Here is a 22146-nt window from a genome sequence, read left to right as displayed (position 1 = left end):
AGCGGTGGCTCAGTAGTAGAGCGTTCACCTCTGGTGCAGGGGGTCAGGGTTCAAACCCTGCTCCCGCCAAGTGAACTTTATGGTGGACAAACACCGTGTTCGTGGGTTTCCTCGGGGTTCTCCCGTTTCCTCCCACTTTCTTCATTCCACCATTTCATTCATTTCTCATCTTCACCGTCTCCTTTAGCCTAACCGGCATAACCGTGGGACGTAAAACTCAAAAATTTCATTTTATTTTCATCCATAGGAGAGAAATTGCAAATTGGATACTAGCAAAATGGGTGCAGTCCACCCCATTGACTGCCAACGTTACACTTGCAATAGAGAATTTGCAGATGTTTCTTTGTTTTAGTCAGAGTAACATGTTGAATTAAGTCCAAATTAGATATACCGGTACCTATGAAAAATATTGAAGCTCTTGGTAATTGGCTACACAACCCTTTCCAAAGGAATACTGTACCCCTTGCATCTCTAACTACTGGTGTCATAGCAAGTGAAAAGTAAATTGTAACAATGCCTTAGAAGAAGGCAAAAGATCTGTCGCTTTAATAGAGGGAAACCCTTACAATGATATACGTTTATCAGGGAAAAATGAAATGATGTCACTTGCTAGGGCAAAGAATGGTTTATTTATTAGAGAAAGGTTAGAAACAATTAACTCAAACCAGCTATTCCATCGCATGATTTGAATTGTCAGAAACAATGAAGAACTTGCAAATTATCTAAGATGTAGGTTATCAACCCTTGTACCTGCTCTATTTAATGAACATGAATTGAGGAAATAAATCAGAGCTGATAAAAAAAGCTCCTGACATTGAGTTACCGTCAAATCCAATCTTCATAATCGATTATTGGTACCTATTTCACAATTATCTTGGGCAGGAACAGACCTTTGATGATATTTGTTTTTTAAAACTAAATAAATAAAACTGCATTAATTCAGCAGTGGTGTTTGATAGGTATGTAGAGTTCTCAACAAATTACGTGGAACACATTCGTCGTTTAGGTAAAGGACAAGTCCAGATAAAGTAGTTGAAAAGGAAAAATGAGCTGTGACACCTGGAATGTTACAAATGCTAATAAGAAGACATATCTTGTAAATGTCATCATCACGTATTTACACGATGCTGGTGTAGCTGTTTATCAGGCGTATTAATTATAAAAACAACAGAAGAAATTATTTGGTCTAGGAATTAATTCGTGCGGGTGGACAAGAGACGGCGCAACGAACGGAGCGTCCCACAGTTCCGTGTATCCACACATGTGTTGCAAACCCCTGTCATCGCGTATCGTTCGTAGTATAGGGCAGTGGATTACAGCGTCAACAACACCAGTTTGTAGTTAAGTGAACATGGCGCAATTTGTGCCTGATAAAGTGTTTTTGCGGGGTGTCCTGCTGCATTACTTTAACATGCAGAAAAGTGCGACTGAAAGTCATCGTATTTTGGTGGAAGTGTATGGTGACCATGCTCTAGCTGAGCGAACGTGTCAGAAGTGGTTTGCACGGTTTAGAAGTGGTGATTTCGGCTTGGCAGACCAAGAGCGAGCTGGACAGCCAAAAAAATTTCAAGACGAAGAATTGACAGCATTGCTCGAGCAGGATTCGTGTCAAACGCAGAAACAACTTGCAGCAGCATTAGGCGTTGATCAAACAACAGTCTCCAAACGCTTGAAAGCCATGGGAATGATTCAAAAGATGTCACATTGGGTTCCACATGAATTGAAAGACAGAGACGTTGAAAGACGAAAAACCATTTGCGAATTGCTGCTTCAACGACAGAGCAGAAAGGGGTTTCTGCATAGAATTATTACGGGTGATGAGAAGTGGATCCATTACGAGAACACTACACGAAAAAAGGCCTGGGTGAAACCAGGTGAACCAGGTCCATCACAACCAAAACGAGATATTCACTGTGCAAAGGTTATGCTGTGCATATGGTGGGATATGAAAGGTGTGGTGTACTATGAGCTGCTGCAACCGGGTGAAACTATGAATGGAGAACGTTATCATCGACAATTAATGCGTTTGAAGCAAGCTCTGGCCAGAACACGACCAGAATGGGAGAACAGACATGATAAACTTATTGTTCACCATGATAACGCTCGCCCACATGTCGCAAAACCGGTCAAAACCTATGTAGAAAATGTCGGATGGGAAGTTTTACCCCACCCGCCGTATTCACCAGACGTTGCTCCTTCGGACTACTACTTGTTCGATTGCATGAACAACGATTTGATTGGACAGCGGTTTACTTCTTCAGAAGATATCGAAACATGGGTCTCTGACTGGATCGCTTCCAAGGATGAGGACTTCTTTCGCCACGGAATCCGTACATTGCCTGACAGATGGGCGAAAGTGGTGGCTAGCGATGGACAATATTTTTCTTAAGGTATTTATGTATTTTGTGTTTGTACTACAGCTTCAATGTGTGCGTACCAACCGCACGAATTAATTCCTAGACCAAATACAAAAAATGGAAGCTGGCTGGTAATGTATTATTGCCCTCATACCTAAAAGATTTCTTTTTCTCTGTTTAATCCCTGGACCAAATTTAATCTCAAAAAGATCTTTAGCTCCAAACTTCTGCAGGAAGCATTAAGGACAGTTCACCAGTATATTCTTCTTCTTCATGCGATTCCTGGTTGTGGTATGACTTCTGTAATGACACATTAAGCAAGAAGAGAGATTTAGTATACATGAGAATCGTAGGACGTCGACCAATTAATGTTAATTTAATTCTGCTCACATCCCTCCGAGCATCTGCTGCCACAAGGGAACATTCATTCAGGGCCTCTTAGCGGACACAAGAGAAGAAGTGTGAAACTAATATTCAATTGAATGGGATCGGCAGCAAAGGCCAGCGCCTGATGATCTCGAATTGGTTCATGTAATTAGAAAGAGGATTACACATGCCGGAGATATCAGCTTATATGCAATAACTTTTGTGGTCATTGTACTGGCTATGGATGCAGTAATCGTGATATGGTAAAAGAGAACAGTTACTCTGTCTTCTTCCGATGATAAAGAAGCAAATGAAAATGAGACTGATGAACTATCTTATCGCCGTCGCAGAACTGAATGAAGCACAAAACTCTTTCCTTAAAACTCCAGAGCTTCAATGAAGATGCTGAGTTTTTCCACAATGAGAGAATTTAGTATTTTTATTTTTAAAATGTATACTAATTATTAATGAAGTGCTTATCTAAAGATATTTGTAAATAAGAGTAAACTGAACGGTCAACTTAGTATTATTTCGTATTGATGTGTAAATATTTAAATTACTATGCCTACCTGAAGATGAAGGCTTCCATTACTGTAACCATAAAATCTTGTCTTAACTATACAGATATTATAGAATATATTCAGAATATAGCTGCAAATTCCTCGATTTTTTTAAATTATTTAATCTGATGCTATCACTACTATTGGTGTCACGGAAAATTATGTATTACATCTGCCATTACATAAAATCTATTAGCTACCCTAGTTTCAAAGATACAACAATGATACATACCTCATTGGAAAGCTCTTGAAGTACCCAATAATGATTGGTTCAGGTTGTTTGGTATTCGTAGTGGTTACGAAGATATTTGACCTTAAACATCAAAAACAAAATACAGAGTATTCCATTTTTTCACTTCATGGTGTCATATTTAAAAATGGCGGCAACAAATAAAAGCATTTTAGACTAGAAAACACTTTTCAATGTTTTATATCTCAAATGGCACAAAAGCAAAGCTCTTATCTGAAATTGACCTATAGTTATAATAATTTGAAATTTGAGAAACCAGTTCGGCTGCCAGTTGTATTGATTACGTCATATCTCAGTTTCCTCAAATGGGATTCCTTGGGACTTTAAGTACGTTCATCGTAGGTATAGTAGAGTTAATGCTGATAATTTCAGTTTGTTATTCCAAATTTCCACTTTCAGGTCTATTTTTATTGGGCTATGTTGTCTCCAAATTTCGGGCCACTCAGCACGAAATTCAATGGCAATCAACCGAGAAATGTTTCTTAGCATATAATCTCTCGTTTCAGAGATGTTGAATGGCCTCCACACTCCCCTAACTTATCACGTGTATTTTTTTTTTATATAGTGCTATTTGAAGGATATGGTCTACACCGACCTCACACTAGAAGGAAGTCGCGTTTTTTTTTTTTTTTAATTTTATATACTTTTTTAATCATTGGAAACAATTCCCTGCAAAATTCATTCCGTTGATTCAAATCGCAAGGAAGGAGGTATCCAATTAAAATTAAAATAATGAAACACTAAACCTTTACATAAGATGCATTGAATGGTTCTAGAGGTTATGTGTAAACTGGTTGACTGGCTACGAGCAGAACGATTACGATTTCCTGAAGCACTGCCATATTACTTTCCCCCGTTTCCTGATGCTTTTCGCAAGCGGCTGTTTTATCACGAGCTCTTGGTTTGTATAATAGGCCAAATAGGTTTCGCAACAGTCAGTCTGCGTACCAATCCATACGTAGAGAAAACGTTCATGAAAAAGGACCATTGAATATCTTTCCTAGTAACGGTTTAATTTTAGCATCATTTGACGACATTCTGCCACACTACACGCTAGTAATGACAGCAACTGGTCATTCTACTGTCATTTCCCAAATAATATTGGTGTTCTTAATTCGGTCCGATACATCTAACAACGTTCTTTTGTTTGTTTATGGAAGTTTAGCGTCCCTTGTTAGCAGCGACGCTATATGAGACGTTGACTTACAGTTTAAGGCGGATTCCGAACTATCGTAACGCGTTAACATTCAAGGCTGTCCCACTGCTAATCGAACCCAGGTTGAACAACCTTCTGCAAGGTATGTTTTTTCTGAAAGTTTGTTTCCCAGAATAATCGATACTATCACTTACCAAAATTTGTACTATTTATTTTGAAACATCCTATCTACATAGAAAGACCTAATTAGGACAACATAAAAGAGGGTTATTTACAAAAAACAACGTTTATTTAGACTACTTCTGATATGTTTCTTAAAGCAACAATGTACATGATTTACAATAAACTTAAATAAAATATATTATCAAAAATAAAAATAATAATTCAGGGAATGGAACCAATTTTATGTTGAAACATATAGTTACATTCAAAACCGGTCATGTGCAAATTATAGCAGTAACAAATATAAATCATACACACAAAAACGTTCATTTGTTGTTGCTTTGATTGCTTTTACGTATTCAAGGCACTTGAAACATTTCTCTTCCGATAACTACATTACACACTTAATAACGTTTTTGATTTTGGCATATCGTTTATACGATAGTCTTCATATCCATGAGAGCACCGCTGCCTAAACATAGTCAACAATGCTTTTCTCTTTATGCCTCACACGAAATAATTTGGATAAGATATTCTTAGCCACAAGATGATAATTTGGTGCTAGCTTCTCTAAGTTTAATTTTGACTTGTTTTTACTGAAAACATTTAAATATATTCCAATGAAAACCAGTAACGCTGACCACAAGTATCTGGAGAAAAAAAGAAAGAAAAACATTAACAATATTTTACCATGTAGTTAACATCTGGAATATTAGAGAATTTGGCAGGATTATCAAACACAGTTATGAATAAATTGTTTATAATTTGATTGATTCTAAAGCACCACTCTGTTTCAGCAAAAACAGACAAAAATTCAGATCACCGACCAGCCATATAGGACAAGGACTTCAAGCCAGATAAAGATACTGGGAAGTACGCGATATATTGGGTTGTGCATAAGAATAAAAAACTAGTCTACCATCATATCATTCATTGATTGAAGTTGATCATCCCTTGCCAATAAATAATACTATTATTTAAAGGAAATCCGTAACCATCACTTGGGTTTTTACGAGGGAACCACCCTCACCAGGGATCACATTCAGGATTACACGCATTGAAAGCAGAGGCATTATCCACTAGTTTCGTAAGTAACTTCAGAATGCAAGGACAATTTGAGTAGTTTTCAGTAAATTAAAAAAGAATATAATTTTCTGAACGTTCAAGCTATATCTCCGTTATACGTTCCATTCCTCCCACCGTTATTCTCAAAATAAATTTTACCAAACGTAAAGAACTTTTGTCGCTGTACATTAAGTAATGATACTACTTAGTTTTGGAGTTTGTTACATCTGAATTCACTCCTACTTGTCATTCGATGAAGTTTTATTTTCCTTACGCGTCTTTATAGTTTAAATCTTACCCAAATGTAAATCTATTTAATTATTTCTTTCTTATGGTCTATCTCCCTACTTTTATGCATGCTTTGGTTTTTTCTTCATAACATTTATAGTAGTACAGCAGGTTGCCCACGATAAAAATAGTAGACTTTGAATCATTTGCCTGTCTAGTAAATCCCCTTTTCTCCACAATCAATTTCATTTGATTTGACGTTCAGGGCCCAAATGATGCCCAGCAGCGTAGTTTACACTGTAGTAAATTTCTGCGTAGAATGAGAAAGGGGATGTCTCGCTATACCGCTTCGGCAACTTTTCGGAGACCCTCCAAGATACGGGGACGGCTTCGAGCAAATGATTGTTTGAGGTGTCCAAACTCACAGTAGTCCATTGATGAGGAGTCGGGGATTTTACAGGGATGGATGGAAATGGAATCATTCGAATTCCCATCTCTTCTGCCTTCCTTGCATAAATCACCTGGAATGATCGCGCGGTATGGCATTATCCATGTGGATTTGTAATCTCGCCACTGTACAGGTGGGAGATTGTGACATACAGAATGTTGTGGGATCCATAACATTCTCCTGGAAGTTCTCCAACTGCAATATCCCGCCCCCACCAGAAATCCAAAACTTGTACTGCAGCTCAAAGTCAAAACAGTTCCTCTGGTTTTGACCGTAGAAAATCCATCTAACTTTGTTGGTCTCATCTAGGTAAAGCCTCTCATCCAGGGTACACACAAGACCCCCATGAGGTATGTTTCATTCAATTTTCTGGCGTTTGTGAACCTCTCGTGGATGCGGTGGTCTGTGAGGCAGTATCCGCGCACTTTGTGACGCACTTTCAATCTGAATTTTTGCCGTATGTTCTTAAAAACTGTGTTTGAGATACCATATCGTATTTAAAAAAAAAAAAAAAAAAAAAAAAAAAAAAAAAAAAAAAAATACGTTGGGAGATTGTCCTATACCACCGCTGTTCTAATGGCGAGCACTGTACTTGGGGTTCGAGCGAGCTGGGGCCGTGTTCTCCTCACAATTTAGCCGGTCGTATATTGAACACAGGACAGGACAGCCGAGACGAGGCTCACTACCATGAGCAATGCAACTAAGCCTTCTATTGTATATTTACCCAAGCACATGCTAGACAATGACCTCACCACTGTGAAGCCTCTTCTTTCTCTCTCCGCATCCTCTCCTACCTCCCTCTGCTTTGGCTTGAGTGGCCTTCCTCTGGTCAATTTGCGCTCGGTTTTTCCGGCCGACCGCACACCGCAGGGGCCTGTTACACACATCGTCAGATGATGAGATCTACACCAGCTTTGCTAATGATTAAATCCTCTGATGATTGGACCATTTCACAATTGCCGAGTGAGTATAATGGGCATCGGAAAGTCCACGAATAAACTCCTCCGAGAAAGCTGTCAGTTTGATCTTCATCGTTCCATTTAACCACTATTATGTCTCGATACATTGCTGACTACACTGGAGCCTGTATTCTATAACAGTATCAATTAAGTACTAATTGATACTGTTATAGAATACAGGCTCCAGAGTAGTCAGCAATGTATCGAGACATAATAGTGGTTAAATGCGTTATCCGGGAGGGCTAGTGAAAGTGACTTTTTTTTTTTTTTTTTTTTTTAAATCGTGGGGAATATTCTGTAATTCAGTTTTCGTCATTATCCTCGCCCATTGCTGAGGCCACTTGTTTTTGGGTTGTGAATGTTGAGAAGCACCATAAATCGATTTGTAATATTCGTGAAAGCGTAATGAAAATACATTAATAGTAAAATTTAAGTGTCAATCAAATCGAACCAAAACATGATGCATTATCTATGACCTTGAGACATGCAACGCTTCAGCATGGTCGCGGGAGAGTGATACAAATGGTACATACAGTCCTGCGTGTAGGAAAATTAAACCATGAAAATGTTAAAAGATTGACTCCATTAACGAATTCGGCCAAGATAATTGCTTTAGCTGTCTACTGCAAGACACACAATTCACAAATTTGCTTATATGTATGTGGGATATAGATAGCCACAGTTAAAGCCAGTTAGCAAATAAGATGTTAACAGAATCATTATATTAACGAACTCAGCTAAAACAACCGCTCTATCTATCTTTTGTAAAAAACAAAATTAAAAATTCGCTTATATGTATGTTATATAATAAAATAAAAATGAAAGTAACTATGTTTGTGGCTTAATAACTTTCGAACCACCCAACTGATCTCGATCAAATTTTCAACATAGATGAGATTCTGGCCTGGGATGGTTTTTATCATTTCACGTTGACGGCGCAGCTTAGCGGAGAGGGAGGGGATCAAAAATGACTGATATTAGGTCGAGTCCAAAGTGTTCAGGGTCGCTGAGATGAACAATGACACTTCCGATGCCGTTTAATTCCAAATTCAACCACGCAACTTGGGAGAGAGATATAAAAATGATCGCTATTAGTGTCGAATCCATAGTTTTTGGGGTCGCTGAGATGAACAGTGACTTCTCTGATACCGTTTAAATCCAAATTCAACCCCGCAACTTCGGACAGAGATATAAAAATGATCGAAAATGACCACTATTAATGTCGAATCCATAGTTTTTGGGGTCGTTGAGATGAACAGTGACATTTCCGATGCCGTTTAATTCCAAATTCAACCACGCAACCTGGGTAAGATGTATAAATGTGATCGAAAATGACCCATACTGGTGTCGAATCCATAGTTTTTGGGGGCGCTGAGATGAACAGTGACACTTGCGATGCCGTTTAAATCCAAATTCAGCTCACAATAGTAATATTTATTTATATAGATTACTTATTATTTTCTGATTTTTCATATTTTCTTTGTTTCTATCGATTTGAGAGCGTTGCAGTAATAGTAGGAAGTGACTGACTAACGGAACATATTACTAATATTTCTTATTTTAACCCAGCGAAGCGGGTAATTTACGCTAGTATGGGATATAGATACCAAACGTTAACTCTTAACAGATTACGCTGTTAACTGTTAGTGTGTTAACGGATTGACTCCATTATCGAACCTGGCCGAAGTAATCGCTCTTGCTATCTATTGCAATAAATAAATAATAAAATAAAAAGTTCGCTTTCTTTCAAGAGTTACCGTTCAAAATAGCAGATCGACGGATGTACTACAGAAGGCTGTTTCAGCCTTATGGTAGTGAATTACAGACCCGTGCCCTAGGGCGTAAAACCCCGTTTCCACCAGCGACCATGTTCGATGTAAGAGCCCCGTTGGTGAACGATTGCACGACATCGTAGTTTCCACTGAAGGTGACCTCTATTGAGCACTGCCTGATCCAATTTATCCCACTCCTCCTTGCACACTTTCGAAAGGCTACCAAGTGTGGTCGGACGATGCTTATTGATGTTCCGTTTGAGGAGGCCGAAAGCAAAGAAGTCCATAGGGGATGCACCTGGTGACTTGAGGGGGATGTCTCGAAATAGGATAGCATTTACACCTGTCTCCACGTTGGGTGGGTGGATTCTCCTGGGTTACAAACCGGCGGACCTTAGCAATGACGTCTTGACTGCGTTGTGGAGCCAGTTGCTTCTTTTACCCCTTTTGACGACGCATGGCAATGGTTTGCTCTGGGTTTGCATTGCGACGGATGGCTGCATTAATTCCCTTATCAGATACTGTGAAACCTTTCTTCTTGCACTGTGTTCTTATTCGACTATAGCTGTAGCCTATATCAGAAACTGCTACGATGTAGCCCTCCGAAAAAGGGTCGATTTTCGGCGGCATTCTGATTACACACGTCTCTCCTCTGCACGGCTTGTACACAAGTGTCTGACTACTCCGTACTGCGTCCGGCATTATGCTGACGCGAAACTAGCGCCTCTGGTGGCGACTGCAAGTTGCTATCATAAGGATGAAACAGCCTTCTGTAACAACGCAATCTTATAAATTTCACTATGTGATCCTATTAAAGATTCCTCGCAAGTAAACCTGTAAAAATCGGAAAGGATCTAGACTTATTTCTATGGGCTTGAACTGTGAAAGGCTGTCTAGATTTTTGTGGCCAGAATGTATGGTACAGTATCTGTCCGAATAGTATGTATCTGTCCACCATATTTGGCGATACTTAATGCCCTCCTCTCTTTCTTAGTGCTGCCACTTTAATGACTAGCAATATAAGATATCAACTGTGCTGAAAGAAAGAATAAGAGAAAAGGTTTAGTCTCTCTACTTACTGGAAGGTGAATGGCTTGGTAAACACTAGGAAGGAAATGGCAATGGTAACAGCTTTCCTGCACGTAGTAACTGTGACTGCAGCAAAAGCTCCAGATATTCTCACTAAAGTAAGAACAACCTGAATTCCCAAGTATCCAGTCAACGAGAACAACACAGCATAACCGTATGTTTCCCTCGGATGCTGTTAGTAAGATAGAAATAAAACATTAGTACCTGCAAAACTTGGTCAGTACGGGAAATTCTACAACACATATAACTAATACTGTTACAAAAGAATATACAAGTCAAAACAGAAATTCAATTAGATTAAATCTTACCAGGATGTGTCATTAACACTTTAGTTACTTCACATCAGAGACATCTAAAGGACAATGTCACAAATGATATAGGATTTCAAACAGGGGGTTGGCAAAATGGCGTAGAATGTTTTACATAATAGAGCGTCATGCTCTTTAATTATTTCAGTTTAAATTTAAAACACGATTTCAATTTTAGAAACAATTTAGTGTATTCCAATTTTTATAGTATTATACATAATCTTAGTATGTTCTACGTTTCTGCCTTACTTTTTATTTAACAAAATAGTGTGGAAACAGAATTACTTGCAACAGGCCAATTCGTCGATTTTGGAACGGGCCATCTTCTACAATTATAATATCAACAAAAAGTTTTAAAACAATTATAGTGGAGCAGTCAACTGGGCCATAGTGCTGTGACTTCTTTATAAAATCCCCCGCAAGGGAGATGAATAGAATAGGTTTCAAACAGAATAGTTAAGCAAGAAGGCTCAAGGAATCAAATTTTAAATCATTGGTAATTTAAATTTGTACTACTTTTGCTGTAAGCATATAAGTCAATTATTTCTACCTGGTTATATTTGTTGTATTCTGAGAATACTTCGTAGGCAAATGCGCCCGCAGGATTTTTTCCAAGGGGGGCAAAAGACCAACACACATATGAAGAAGAGATACATATCTCTTGATATAAATAATACTTCATATTAACAATAATTATTTTCGCATATTGTATAATTTCAGAAAACTACATTAAATATATTAAATACTGTATAAAATAATTAATATTTTTCTGATCATTAAAAATAAAGAATTTCATAACAGTTTCCATAACGTAAAGTTATCTTCCTGAGACGTAATATGTATGTTCATATTAATGTAAGTAATAGAGACATCATAATATTAAATTATTGATATATTATTATTGTTGCTTAATATATAGAACGCTTTTAATGAACTGAACCGAGACGCTATGCTACTCACAATTAAAACTAATTTCCCATCGATTTCTCACTATGTATATCAATGTTATGCGCAACCAAGTAACCTATTTCTAGCTGATAAGATTATACTCTCGCAACGTGGAGTATAACAAGGCGATCCTCTAGGTCCCGCTTTGTTCGCCATGACAATTCAGTCCATAGTGTCTAGGATTAACATTGAATTAAATATCTGGTACTTAGATGATGGCACCATAGCAGGAGATCCTGACACAGTTATAAGTGAACTACACAATATTCAAACTATGGCAGGAGACATTGGACTACACTTAAATTTTATGAAAGTATGAAGTAGGATTTTTATGAATTTCGCAAGATCAAATGGAAGTGTTATATTCACAATTTGAAAATTCAGCACCGGGAATACAATTTATCACAACCTCGTCAGCTTTTCTACTTGGTGCAACCCTTTCACCTGAGGTAACACGTAATTTGTTAGTCGAGAAAACTAAAAAGTTAGATTTTTTCTTGTCACGTCTGGCCCTAGTCTCCGCACATTCAGCTCTTTATCTCCTTCGTGCGTCGTTCTCCATACCAAGAATAATCTATTTTTTACGATGTTCTACTTCTTGGCGTGAAGTCGATTTACTAGAGGTTTGACACCGTTCTGAAATGTGGACTGGAATTTACTCAACTGTAACCTAAATAGCAACGCATGGATATAGGCCTCCCTTCCAGTTGATTCTGGAGGTCTTGGTTTTCGTCGGGTTGTCGATTTGGCGTATCCTTCATTTTTAGCGTCGTTCTATGGCTCCCGGCATACCATTGAGATACTCCTCAACCAACTGAATGAGCCTCACATAGAATCCGATGTCCAAGACTGCATATCTGACTGGTCTAACCTAAAGTTGGTTTAAGCCGTCCTGAAATGACGGGCAGAAGTTCGCAATCAATTTGGGACAAGCCAATCATCAAATTATATCAATCAGTGTTATTACAAGAAGCAGACAGTCAAGAGGATAAGGCTAGACTTCTTGCCTCCTCATCACCAATTTCAGGTGCTTGGCTACAGGCATTACCTTCACACACCCTAGGACTGCACCTTCCAAACGAAAGTTTTCGTATTGTAGTTGCACTTCGCCTAGGAGTAGATATCTGTGAATCACACAACTGCTCTAAATGTGGTGCATCAGTCAAGCAGAATGGTCTACACGGTCTGTCTTGTATAAGTAGCTCCGGAAGACATGTGAGGCATTCGAACGTGAATGACATTATCTGGAGAGCACTCACATCGGCGGAAGTTCCATCTGTTCGTGAACCTGTGGGGTGTAACAGATCTGATGACAAAAGACCAGATGGCATGACGCTGGTACCATGGAAGAGGGGAAGGATTCTTCTCTGGGATTTCACCTGCTCTGATACTTTCGCGTCATCTAATCTCACTCTTTCTTCATCTCGAGAAGGAGCTATTGCAGCCCGCAGAAAATGCGAAAAAAGAAGAAAATATAAAGATCTGCTCGATAGATACATGTTCGTGCCCGTAGCCATAGAATCGAGTGGCATTTGGGGCCTCGAAGGGCTCAATTTCATCAAAAAATAGGCCAACGTATTGCATACCTTACTGGTGACAAGCGGGCTACTACTTTTCTGATACAACGTATCAGCATAGCAGTTCAGCGAGGAAATGTGGCTTCCATTTTAGGTACGTTAACTCCTGGAAAATTATTAGAAGTTTTCCTTTTATAACTAACTGTTCAGAATTTGCTGTTTATCTTTCTGCAAAAAACAAGTAATACAAGGCATTTTGTATCCTGCAAAAATTTTATATTTATATTATGTAACAATACGATATTATTATAATTGACCATTTCATTTTAAAAATTTTATAACTTTCTATAATCACTATTATTGTCATTTTTCTTTCTTCTTCTTTTTCTTCTTCCCAAATATCAATATAAATTCCCTAATATCATGAATTTTTATTCTTCAATTCTTTCTAACAACCTATCTCATAATTCATGAATTTGAAGTCCATTTGTCCAATTCATTAATCTTTCTCGTTTTTTTCTCTTAATCCTTCTCGCTTCTTTCCATTTTCTTATTAATGTTCTATTCTCTTTCTCTAAACCCTGTACCCCTTCCCAATACATATCATGTCCTGTTTCTCTAACATGATTATATATCGCGTTATTTTCTCTTTTAAGTCTCACGTCATTCTTATGTTGTTTTATTCTTTCTTTAAGTTTTTTTCCTGTTTCTCCAATATATATCATATCACATTTATTACATTTCACTTCATATACTACTGATTCATCTTCTTCTTTTATTATATATATATTAATAGAAAGTTATACAATTTTAAAATGAAACGGTCACTTATAACAATATCGTATTGTTAGATAATATAAATTTAAAATTATATAATAAGCAACAATAATAATATATCAATAACTTAGTATTATGATGTCTCTATTACCTACATTAATATGAACATACATATTAACCCATTTAAACCCAAATTATTTTTTTGTCGAATTTAATCTTGGTTCCTGTCGGATTGGTAAAAATAAATGTAAAGAACATATTTAAATACATTATGGTTCACGAAAATGTCATGGACCCCTAATTTGGTAATGTTCCATTTTTGGAACAACGGGCCTGAAAGGGTACAGGTTTCTGGAAGAAAATATTTCAATTTAGCCAGGCTAAAGTATTATTTCGTTAAAGTTTTGGGATAAAATTTTACAATAATTTGCAATATTCATTAGATACAAAGTATACAAATATTGAAACATGTTAATATTATGCATATTCACATAATAACAGAATTTTTACATTATAGTTATTTTCCAATACATCACATTCTTACTACTGATGGAAGTAAATGAAGCACTTCCATGTTGTATTATATTCACTATCCAGATCTTGATTGTCTTTCTGATTTTACAATGAAATGTAATTGTTTGTCATATCCCACTTCATTTATTGCACGTTTTTTGACAGGTCGCAATTGGTTCGAAATAGGTCTCCCAAGAATTGCACATTGTTGGGATTATATTTCTTATTTGACTCTGCAGAAGGCTGACTTTCATTAGATGTACTAGGTTTCGGAGCTTCATCATCCAACAAACTCTTACCTATAAATTCATTTCTCAGCTGGCCGCTTTGCATTACTGTAAAAGAAGCTCCTCCCTTAGCGAGCAACTGATTTCTAGATAGCCATTCTATATCTGCTTTATCTTCTTCCGAGAACTCTTCATTTTCTGGTGGTGTAATGACAATATCTGCAGCAAGAATATCTTCTCCGTTAGCAAGTATATTGATAATTTCGTCAACAGTCAATCTGAAATAGGGAGGGAGGATTTAGATTTCTGGGCTTTAGGCATCTGTGGCCATGTTAGCCCGTCACGTTTGATGAATGACGTCCCTCGGCGAGAACACTCTCCAGGGAAAGGGAAGGAAGCAAATGTTGGGGAAGGAATTAAGCGACCTGGGACATATATGTTAGATACCACCCCGGCATTTGCTTGGTGTGAACGAGGAAAACCGAGGAAATCCTCATTCAGGATGGCTGGCCTTAAAAACTTCTTACTCTTTTTCGACCGAGAGCACGCACCGGGAATCGAACCCGGGACCGCTTGCACTCAATCTGAAGTAAAACAGAATTTCTTGAAATAAATAAAATCCAGATGAAGTTCTGAAATACCCATTTAAAATTACAAAACAACATAAAATATTTATTTATTTTCAAGTACCAGGTACAGCTCAGAAGCCATTTTACACTGGAGCAATCAACATAATGATAACACTGGGGAAGAAACTGAAAGGAAGGCGGCCAGGGCCTGTAAAATTGTGTAGGATGCTAATGATTCCCCTACAGTACCTATAAAATATAACTATATACTATGCTTTTATCTATGTCCAAAATTTACTGTTTTTATCTCACTGCAGTAAAGTGAACTCAATAATAAATGTTACAAAATGTAATCAGGCATTAATAATAACTCCTATATACAGGTAAATAAATGTACGATCCAGTGAATGAGCGATCAAGACACCTGCAACTCTATTTGGCTGTCATCTTTCAACTGAAAAAGAGCTCCTTCGTGGCTAAGCGGTTAGCGTACACGCCTTTGACATGGGAGACCGGCTTCGATCCTCAGCGAGCGTTCATCTGGTTCGGATTCCACTTTAATGAGTAGGTCACGTCTCATATAGCCTCGCTGCTGAAAGAACGTTAAATTCACAATCAACTCAACTCAAATGAAAAGCGTACCGCGTGGGTGTAACAATTAAATCAATTTTTTGTGTATAAATTTCCCCTCCTCTATGAGACCAATAAATTCCGAATGCAAGCGCAAAATGCCCTCAAAGGCGGCACAAATAGTATCAAATAAAAATACGCTCATAAAATGTACGAAACAATTACTAATGCATCCATTAAAATTACCATATTATATAGTTTTATGGGTACATTTACGCCCGTTGTTTCAATAATGGAACAAACAAAATGCAAACTTCATGTACCCGTTCGAGCCCGTTGTTCCAATATTGGAACATTCAAAATTATAACCCTATATTATTAATAACATTCATAATCAATTGTTGCATTTCACATGCACTTAAAACTTAATACTTCTCCTACCCAAAGAGTATTATATAGGTAGAAAATTCATAAGCGAACATAAAATTAACTTACCTCCTTTGAGACGCCATAATTTGTTCTTATTCAACGCAAACTAATATGTACAGTACACATCATTCGCGCCAATTCAAGACAAAGATACGTCATTTGCTAAACTATTGGTACCAAATGAAGAGATCCATACAAAAATTGTTACCTTTATTCACGTTATATGAAAAATAAAAGTTAAGTAAAAAATGTTCCAATTTTGGAACAACGGGTTCAAATGGGTTAACGTCTGAGGAAGATAACGTTACGTTATGGAAACTGTTACGAAATACTTTATTTTTAATAAAGAAGTGCATACTCTGGTCAGAAAATTATTAATTGTTTAAATAATAATTCCAGTCAGTATGAAGGTAATTAAATACTCTAGTGTGTGAGTAAATATGGAGGAAATTAAATACTGTAGTGTGAGTAAGCAAATCGAATATTTACAGATTTACAGATTTATATTTGAATATTTACAGATATTTCGAAGAACTGAAAACTTTTAAAAAATCCAGGGATGGGCAATTGCCCCTCGCTCCAGTAGCATATATCACGCATAACTTATTTGGGGTAGATCAGTGTTTCTCGAAGTGTGATCCACGGACTATACGTGGTTCTCAAGATACATCCTTGAGGTCCTCTTAGGTTGAAAATTACAAAAAACTAGAAGGGAACAGGAATAGGGTGATCCGTAGAACATTCTAACTACGTAAGTGTGGTTTCCGATTGAAAAGTTTGAGAAACGCTGAGGTAGATTCAAGGACTAATTTGATTGTCTGTTCGACAACGCAGCGGAGTTGCAAAAGGTTGTGACATCTTGGTTCCCTTTACTTGGAGCCAGACTCCTTTGACACAGGCATACAAAAGTTGGTGCTACGTTCGACAAATGCCTCAACAAGGATGGTGCATATGATGAAAAATAAAGTAAATATCACTAACTCCATAGTAATAAAATTATTTTCTTCTGATGTTCGTGTTTCATTTTCCAGTCCATTGTAACTAACTTACCAACGTCATCTTCGTACTTTACTTTTGCATTTTAGCAATTTATTTTTGATTTGATTTTTAGTTTATCGTCCCTTTGAGAAGCGAGGCTATATGAGATGTGGACTTATAGCTTAACGTGGAATCCTAACCACATAAGCTCCCGCCGGGAATCGAACCCGTGTCTCCCACGCCAAAGACGCATATACTAACCGGTTAGCCACGAGGGAATTCTTTTAGCAATTCATGTTACCAGTTTAACAGCGAATTGAAGTCATTAATATAGATGTCAGCGAGCATCGAAATCGATGCAAAGACTTTTTAATTTACCAGATACAAAGCAAGATCTTTATTTGAGTTATTCAATATGTACGAGGTGCGTACTAAAAGTACGTGCTGTTTTGATGCAGATCCAAAATGCATGAGACAATTTTAGTGAAATTGAAGAGGATTGAACTTTAGACTTTCAAATATAACTACACAAAATTTCAAGGTTCGGACTATATTAGTTTTTAATATATTCATTTCTGACAGAAAGAATTTTTGATATTGACCTGGAATAACCGATTTCACCATAGAGGTGCCTAATGAAGACTTTGCATGTTGTGAAAAAGGTGATGCTAATTATTGTGAGTTGAAGGATGTGTGTGGAGACACTGCCCTTGCAAACTGTAATGTGCAGAAATAGGTACTTGAATACAGGAGCGGGGACTTGAAGATTTGTCAAAGATTAGAAGTTCAATTTGTGCATCCACTTCAGAAAACATTGCTCCTCTTAAGACCCTGGGCATGGAGGACGAAAGGTTAACTGTTGAGGATATCTGTAATCTTACAGGATTCTCTCATTGAATCGTGGAAAAAATTTTAATAAATCACTTGAAGTTATCAAGCTCGGTTTATGTTAGGTTCTTCGACAGCTGGAGCAAGAGAATACGGTCTCTGGGAGAAGAAGAAGGGTTTTTACAAGGTAAGAACGTCGAAGTGATCCCTTATCCAATCTGCTCCCGAGAACTATCTCTCTATGACCTCTGTCTGTTCTCAAAACTATAGGATTAATTTTGAGACTTTTTCCGCCCAGAAGTGTCATTTTCTAGTGTCTAAAACATACCTCCCAGACGCTTTTGATAGTGAGACACAAAAATTACAAATTGTAAGAATGGACGGGAATTGTGTTAATAACTGACAGGTATACGTGACTTGAAAATTGAAAACTAAGGGCTTTTGGTACGCATCTTGTATCTATAACACATATGAGCAACGATTGAGAACATGTTTAAACTGATTTTAGCGCTCTCAAGTATTAATATGTAATAAGTAAGATACCCCTTAAAGTAAGATGACAAGTAATATGAACACAGTGTAATTACAATACTTAACATACTTACTTTTGAACAAAATGATATTCCTTGCTGAAGACTTCCTGTACACAGCATAATAAAGAATAAATACACAAAACCTACAGTGTATGAGTAGAGTACGACTTCTGTATTGGTTGCATTGTGAGTTTTCATGGCTTTTTCTTGAACGTTGCCTATAACAGCATCACACAGAAGAGCACACGATATAAATATGACTCCTGAAAGAAAATTCCAAACGAAATTAGGCTAACTTTAATTATACGTACATACTTCAAGCATACGACCAATCTTTCGCTGTTTAGCGTTCATTTTCCCCATTTGCAACTGAAAGTAAAATATGCCAAATAAATCCAGAAAGTACTTCTCAAATACGAATAGTCTTTATTTTGTATCACGAAACAATTGAATATCAATTAAACACTTCCAGTATGCGCTGGCACCTTTGTCAATGAATTCTACATGTTGCTAAACTGGATGTATTTGGGAAGGTTCCTGCCTACCTGTGGAACCTTTATGAGAGAAAATAAGAATCCCTACTTCTTAAAACTATAACGAACTAGGCTTCTTGGAAAAGGTACGATACTCAACTTTTCTTTCGTTACCTAGCATATTGATATCAACCGAAACCTTAAGTTCAAAGTGATCTTTGTACTTTTGTATTCTTATTATGTTTAGATTCTACTAGTAGCATAAACGTTAAATACAAATATCAAGAAATTTACTACCTAAAATGATCACAAAAAAGAGATAAACTTATAAATTATGCATCGTACTTTTTCGTAGTTCTTATACTTAGCTTTCAATGTCTAATTTGCATGGAATCTGCTTCTTGTTTCATTATAGTAGTTTCTTTTTATCTTCAAGCCCTTTTAACTCAGTTTCTAGTTTTTCTCTTTTCCATATCTTTAGATTTTTCTTCTCATTGTAATTTACTCCTGATATCTTCACACCGCGTTCCTCGAACATAGCAAAACATTTTTTATTAATTTCTATTTGCCTAAATCCACCTACTTCATGGATATCATGCATGTCATTGACACACTGGTCTTTGGTCATGCATGTTCAGAAATGCAATGCACCTCTTTGATTAACATATCTCTAATCTTAAGGGATTTCGAGATATGGCCATCTTATTATAACAACTGCAACCTCTATCCATTTTTTCTTCCCGCCTATTAAAGTGAATGTTATCATAGTATTTTTATATTTTTCGAGCTGCGATTAGGTACCTTTAAATGATGATGTATTATTCTCTCTCTTTCGATATATATAACAGAGAAAAAGACAGAGACGGAGAGAGAGAAAGCGTCGGCAGAATCAATTTTTCAAGAATCCAATTTTTGAAGATGAGTATATTATTAATTTACGTTTTAGTCTGTATTTACTCTTCAGCCACATCAGAATCTCAAGACTTTCAAACGTCACTTCTTTCATCTGTTTGTATATATGAAATACTATAATAGTTAGAGATGGATTCCTACAAATTTGATAGTAGTCACCTTTCATTCCCATGGAAAATTTAAGGTTTGCATCAAAAGAGGTGTGCGGTATTAAAAATTATTGAAGATTTTACTTAAAGTGCAAGGCATATTTTGCAGCATCAGAACTTTATATACTTTCTTAAGTATAATTTATACCTTATAGTTGCACCATATGTCCCAACAAAAAATAAGACAGAAAAAAAAAACTGCATTACTTTTTTTTGTTTGTTTGTCTGTTTGTTTTTACTGGCAGGTAAAGTCATTGTGTATTTTACAAATCTCATTCACTTATTTTAAGAACAAAAATCAAACAATGATATATTGCCCGCTTGTTCAATAACTTTATCCCATCTTTCAGTCAGTTCCATAATTTCTCTTTCATACAAGCACCCACCGAATAAGGTGCTAATTTGCAGCCTCTTCTAAATTTAACGTTATATTACGCTAAGGGTGTTTCAAGAGAGCGAAGCAAGTCGAAGTCTCACGGCGCAAGGCCAGGAGAGTGTGGCAATACATCCTATCCAACCAAACTACAATAATTTCTGATGGGTGATCTAACTTGGGTGTAGTTTGCGCTATCGTGATAGAACACAACTCCTTTACGATTAACGAACTCATGATGTTTCTGGATAATGAATTCGTTCAAACTGTCCAATTACCAACAGTAAACATTCGAACTGATTGTTTAGTTCCTTGGTAGAAGCTTGAGAAATCTGATACCTTTAAAAATCCATCACATTGAAAGCATAACTTTCCTCTGATAAATGTCTCCTTTCGTTGGTGTTTAAGGTGTTTTTTATTTTAATAAAAAAAAAACTTTGTTTTCGGAAAATTTTTGCTAAGATATTTTTAAAGATATCAGAATAATTCAAAAACCAGTATGTTCAGCATAAAATGAACTTCAGCCATACATTATTTTAATTTTTCTATCATGCAAAAAGTCAGTCAAACTCTTTACTGTAAACACTGTCAATACTGTAAATATTGACCTGAGAAAAACTGACGTTAAAAGGCTCTCGGCCATTTTGGAAGAGCTCTAGAAGAAAAAGGAGTGCATTCTCAGGACTAAAACTTATACTGCAGGTAGTTATATAAGTATTCAAGACAGGAATAACATATCATTAGTGAGTCTCCTTTCCTTCATAAAACTAATGGTCTTCAAAATTAACGACAGATAATATTTTTTCCGAGTGTTTACAGTAAAGAGTTTGACTGACTTTCTTGCACGGTAGAAAAATTAAAATAATGTATAGCTGAAGTTTATTTCATGTTGAATACATTGGTTTTTGAATTATTCTGGTATCTTTAAAAATATCTTAGCAATTAAATGTTCTGGAAACCACGTTTTTTATTAAAATTTGCCCAACCGCCATTTTAAAAATGGCTACCAGAAAAAAAACTGACACATTTATTTCCAAACAGTATTTTGCGACTATCTACCTATAGGGAACTCATTATAAAAAAAATCAGGATAATAAAAAAAATGTCGGCAACAGTGACTGACCATGAGTGATTTGAAATGGATTAGTCCAGTTGATATATTCTTCATAAAACCATGTTTATGTATAGAGATATTACAATAAACACGATTGTACAAAAATTTGTAAACCAACTATCGAACCCTTTAGAAATAATATTCAGAAGGGAAATCGGTCAATAATAAGAAGAAGAATGAAGCCTCAACTGTACTATTACAAAGCAATAACAATAGATTAGAATGACTAATACTTACAAAATTGAACTAGTGCCATCTGTTTCAAAAATACGTTATGCCTTTTCCCACAACTCAATGATTTCATACTTCTTGAAATGTTATAATATAGTAAATCTTGTATTTAAAGAAAACTGTATTCAATGGAAGCTTGTTTTCAATATAAAAATGTTAAGGCCCGTGAATAAGAATGAAATTTTACCTATACTAAGAAGAAATAGACACACAAAATCCATCAACTAAAGTGACATAAACTATGAAATATACGTCATACGATCAAATGAACTTGGCGGAAGCAGC

The 22146-nt window shown here is 36.5% G+C and overlaps 1 protein-coding gene across 2 annotated transcripts in view; it reads right to left on the bottom strand.

Moving 5' to 3' along the window:
- Positions 1–4879: 4879 nt before the first annotated feature.
- The window catches only part of Papst2 (adenosine 3'-phospho 5'-phosphosulfate transporter 2), a 34157-nt gene continuing 16890 nt past the window's right edge, over positions 4880–22146 (bottom strand). For both annotated transcript variants that reach the window (XM_081746279.1, XM_081746278.1), the window contains exons 5-7: positions 18682–18872; positions 10403–10584; positions 4880–5501 (exon numbers count right to left, since the gene is read on the bottom strand). In XM_081746279.1, coding sequence (XP_081602405.1) covers positions 5324–5501; positions 10403–10584; positions 18682–18872 — 551 coding nt within the window. In that variant the 3' untranslated portion in view covers positions 4880–5323. The remainder of the gene's footprint in view (positions 5502–10402; positions 10585–18681; positions 18873–22146) is intronic.

This window comes from Thermobia domestica, chromosome 18 (genome assembly GCF_964235325.1).
Source record: "Thermobia domestica chromosome 18, izTheDome1.hap1.1, whole genome shotgun sequence".
Classification (NCBI taxonomy): Eukaryota; Metazoa; Arthropoda; class Insecta; order Zygentoma; family Lepismatidae; genus Thermobia; species Thermobia domestica.
The sequence above is the reverse complement of the archived record's forward strand: the minus strand, read 5'-3'. Positions and strand labels throughout refer to the sequence as shown.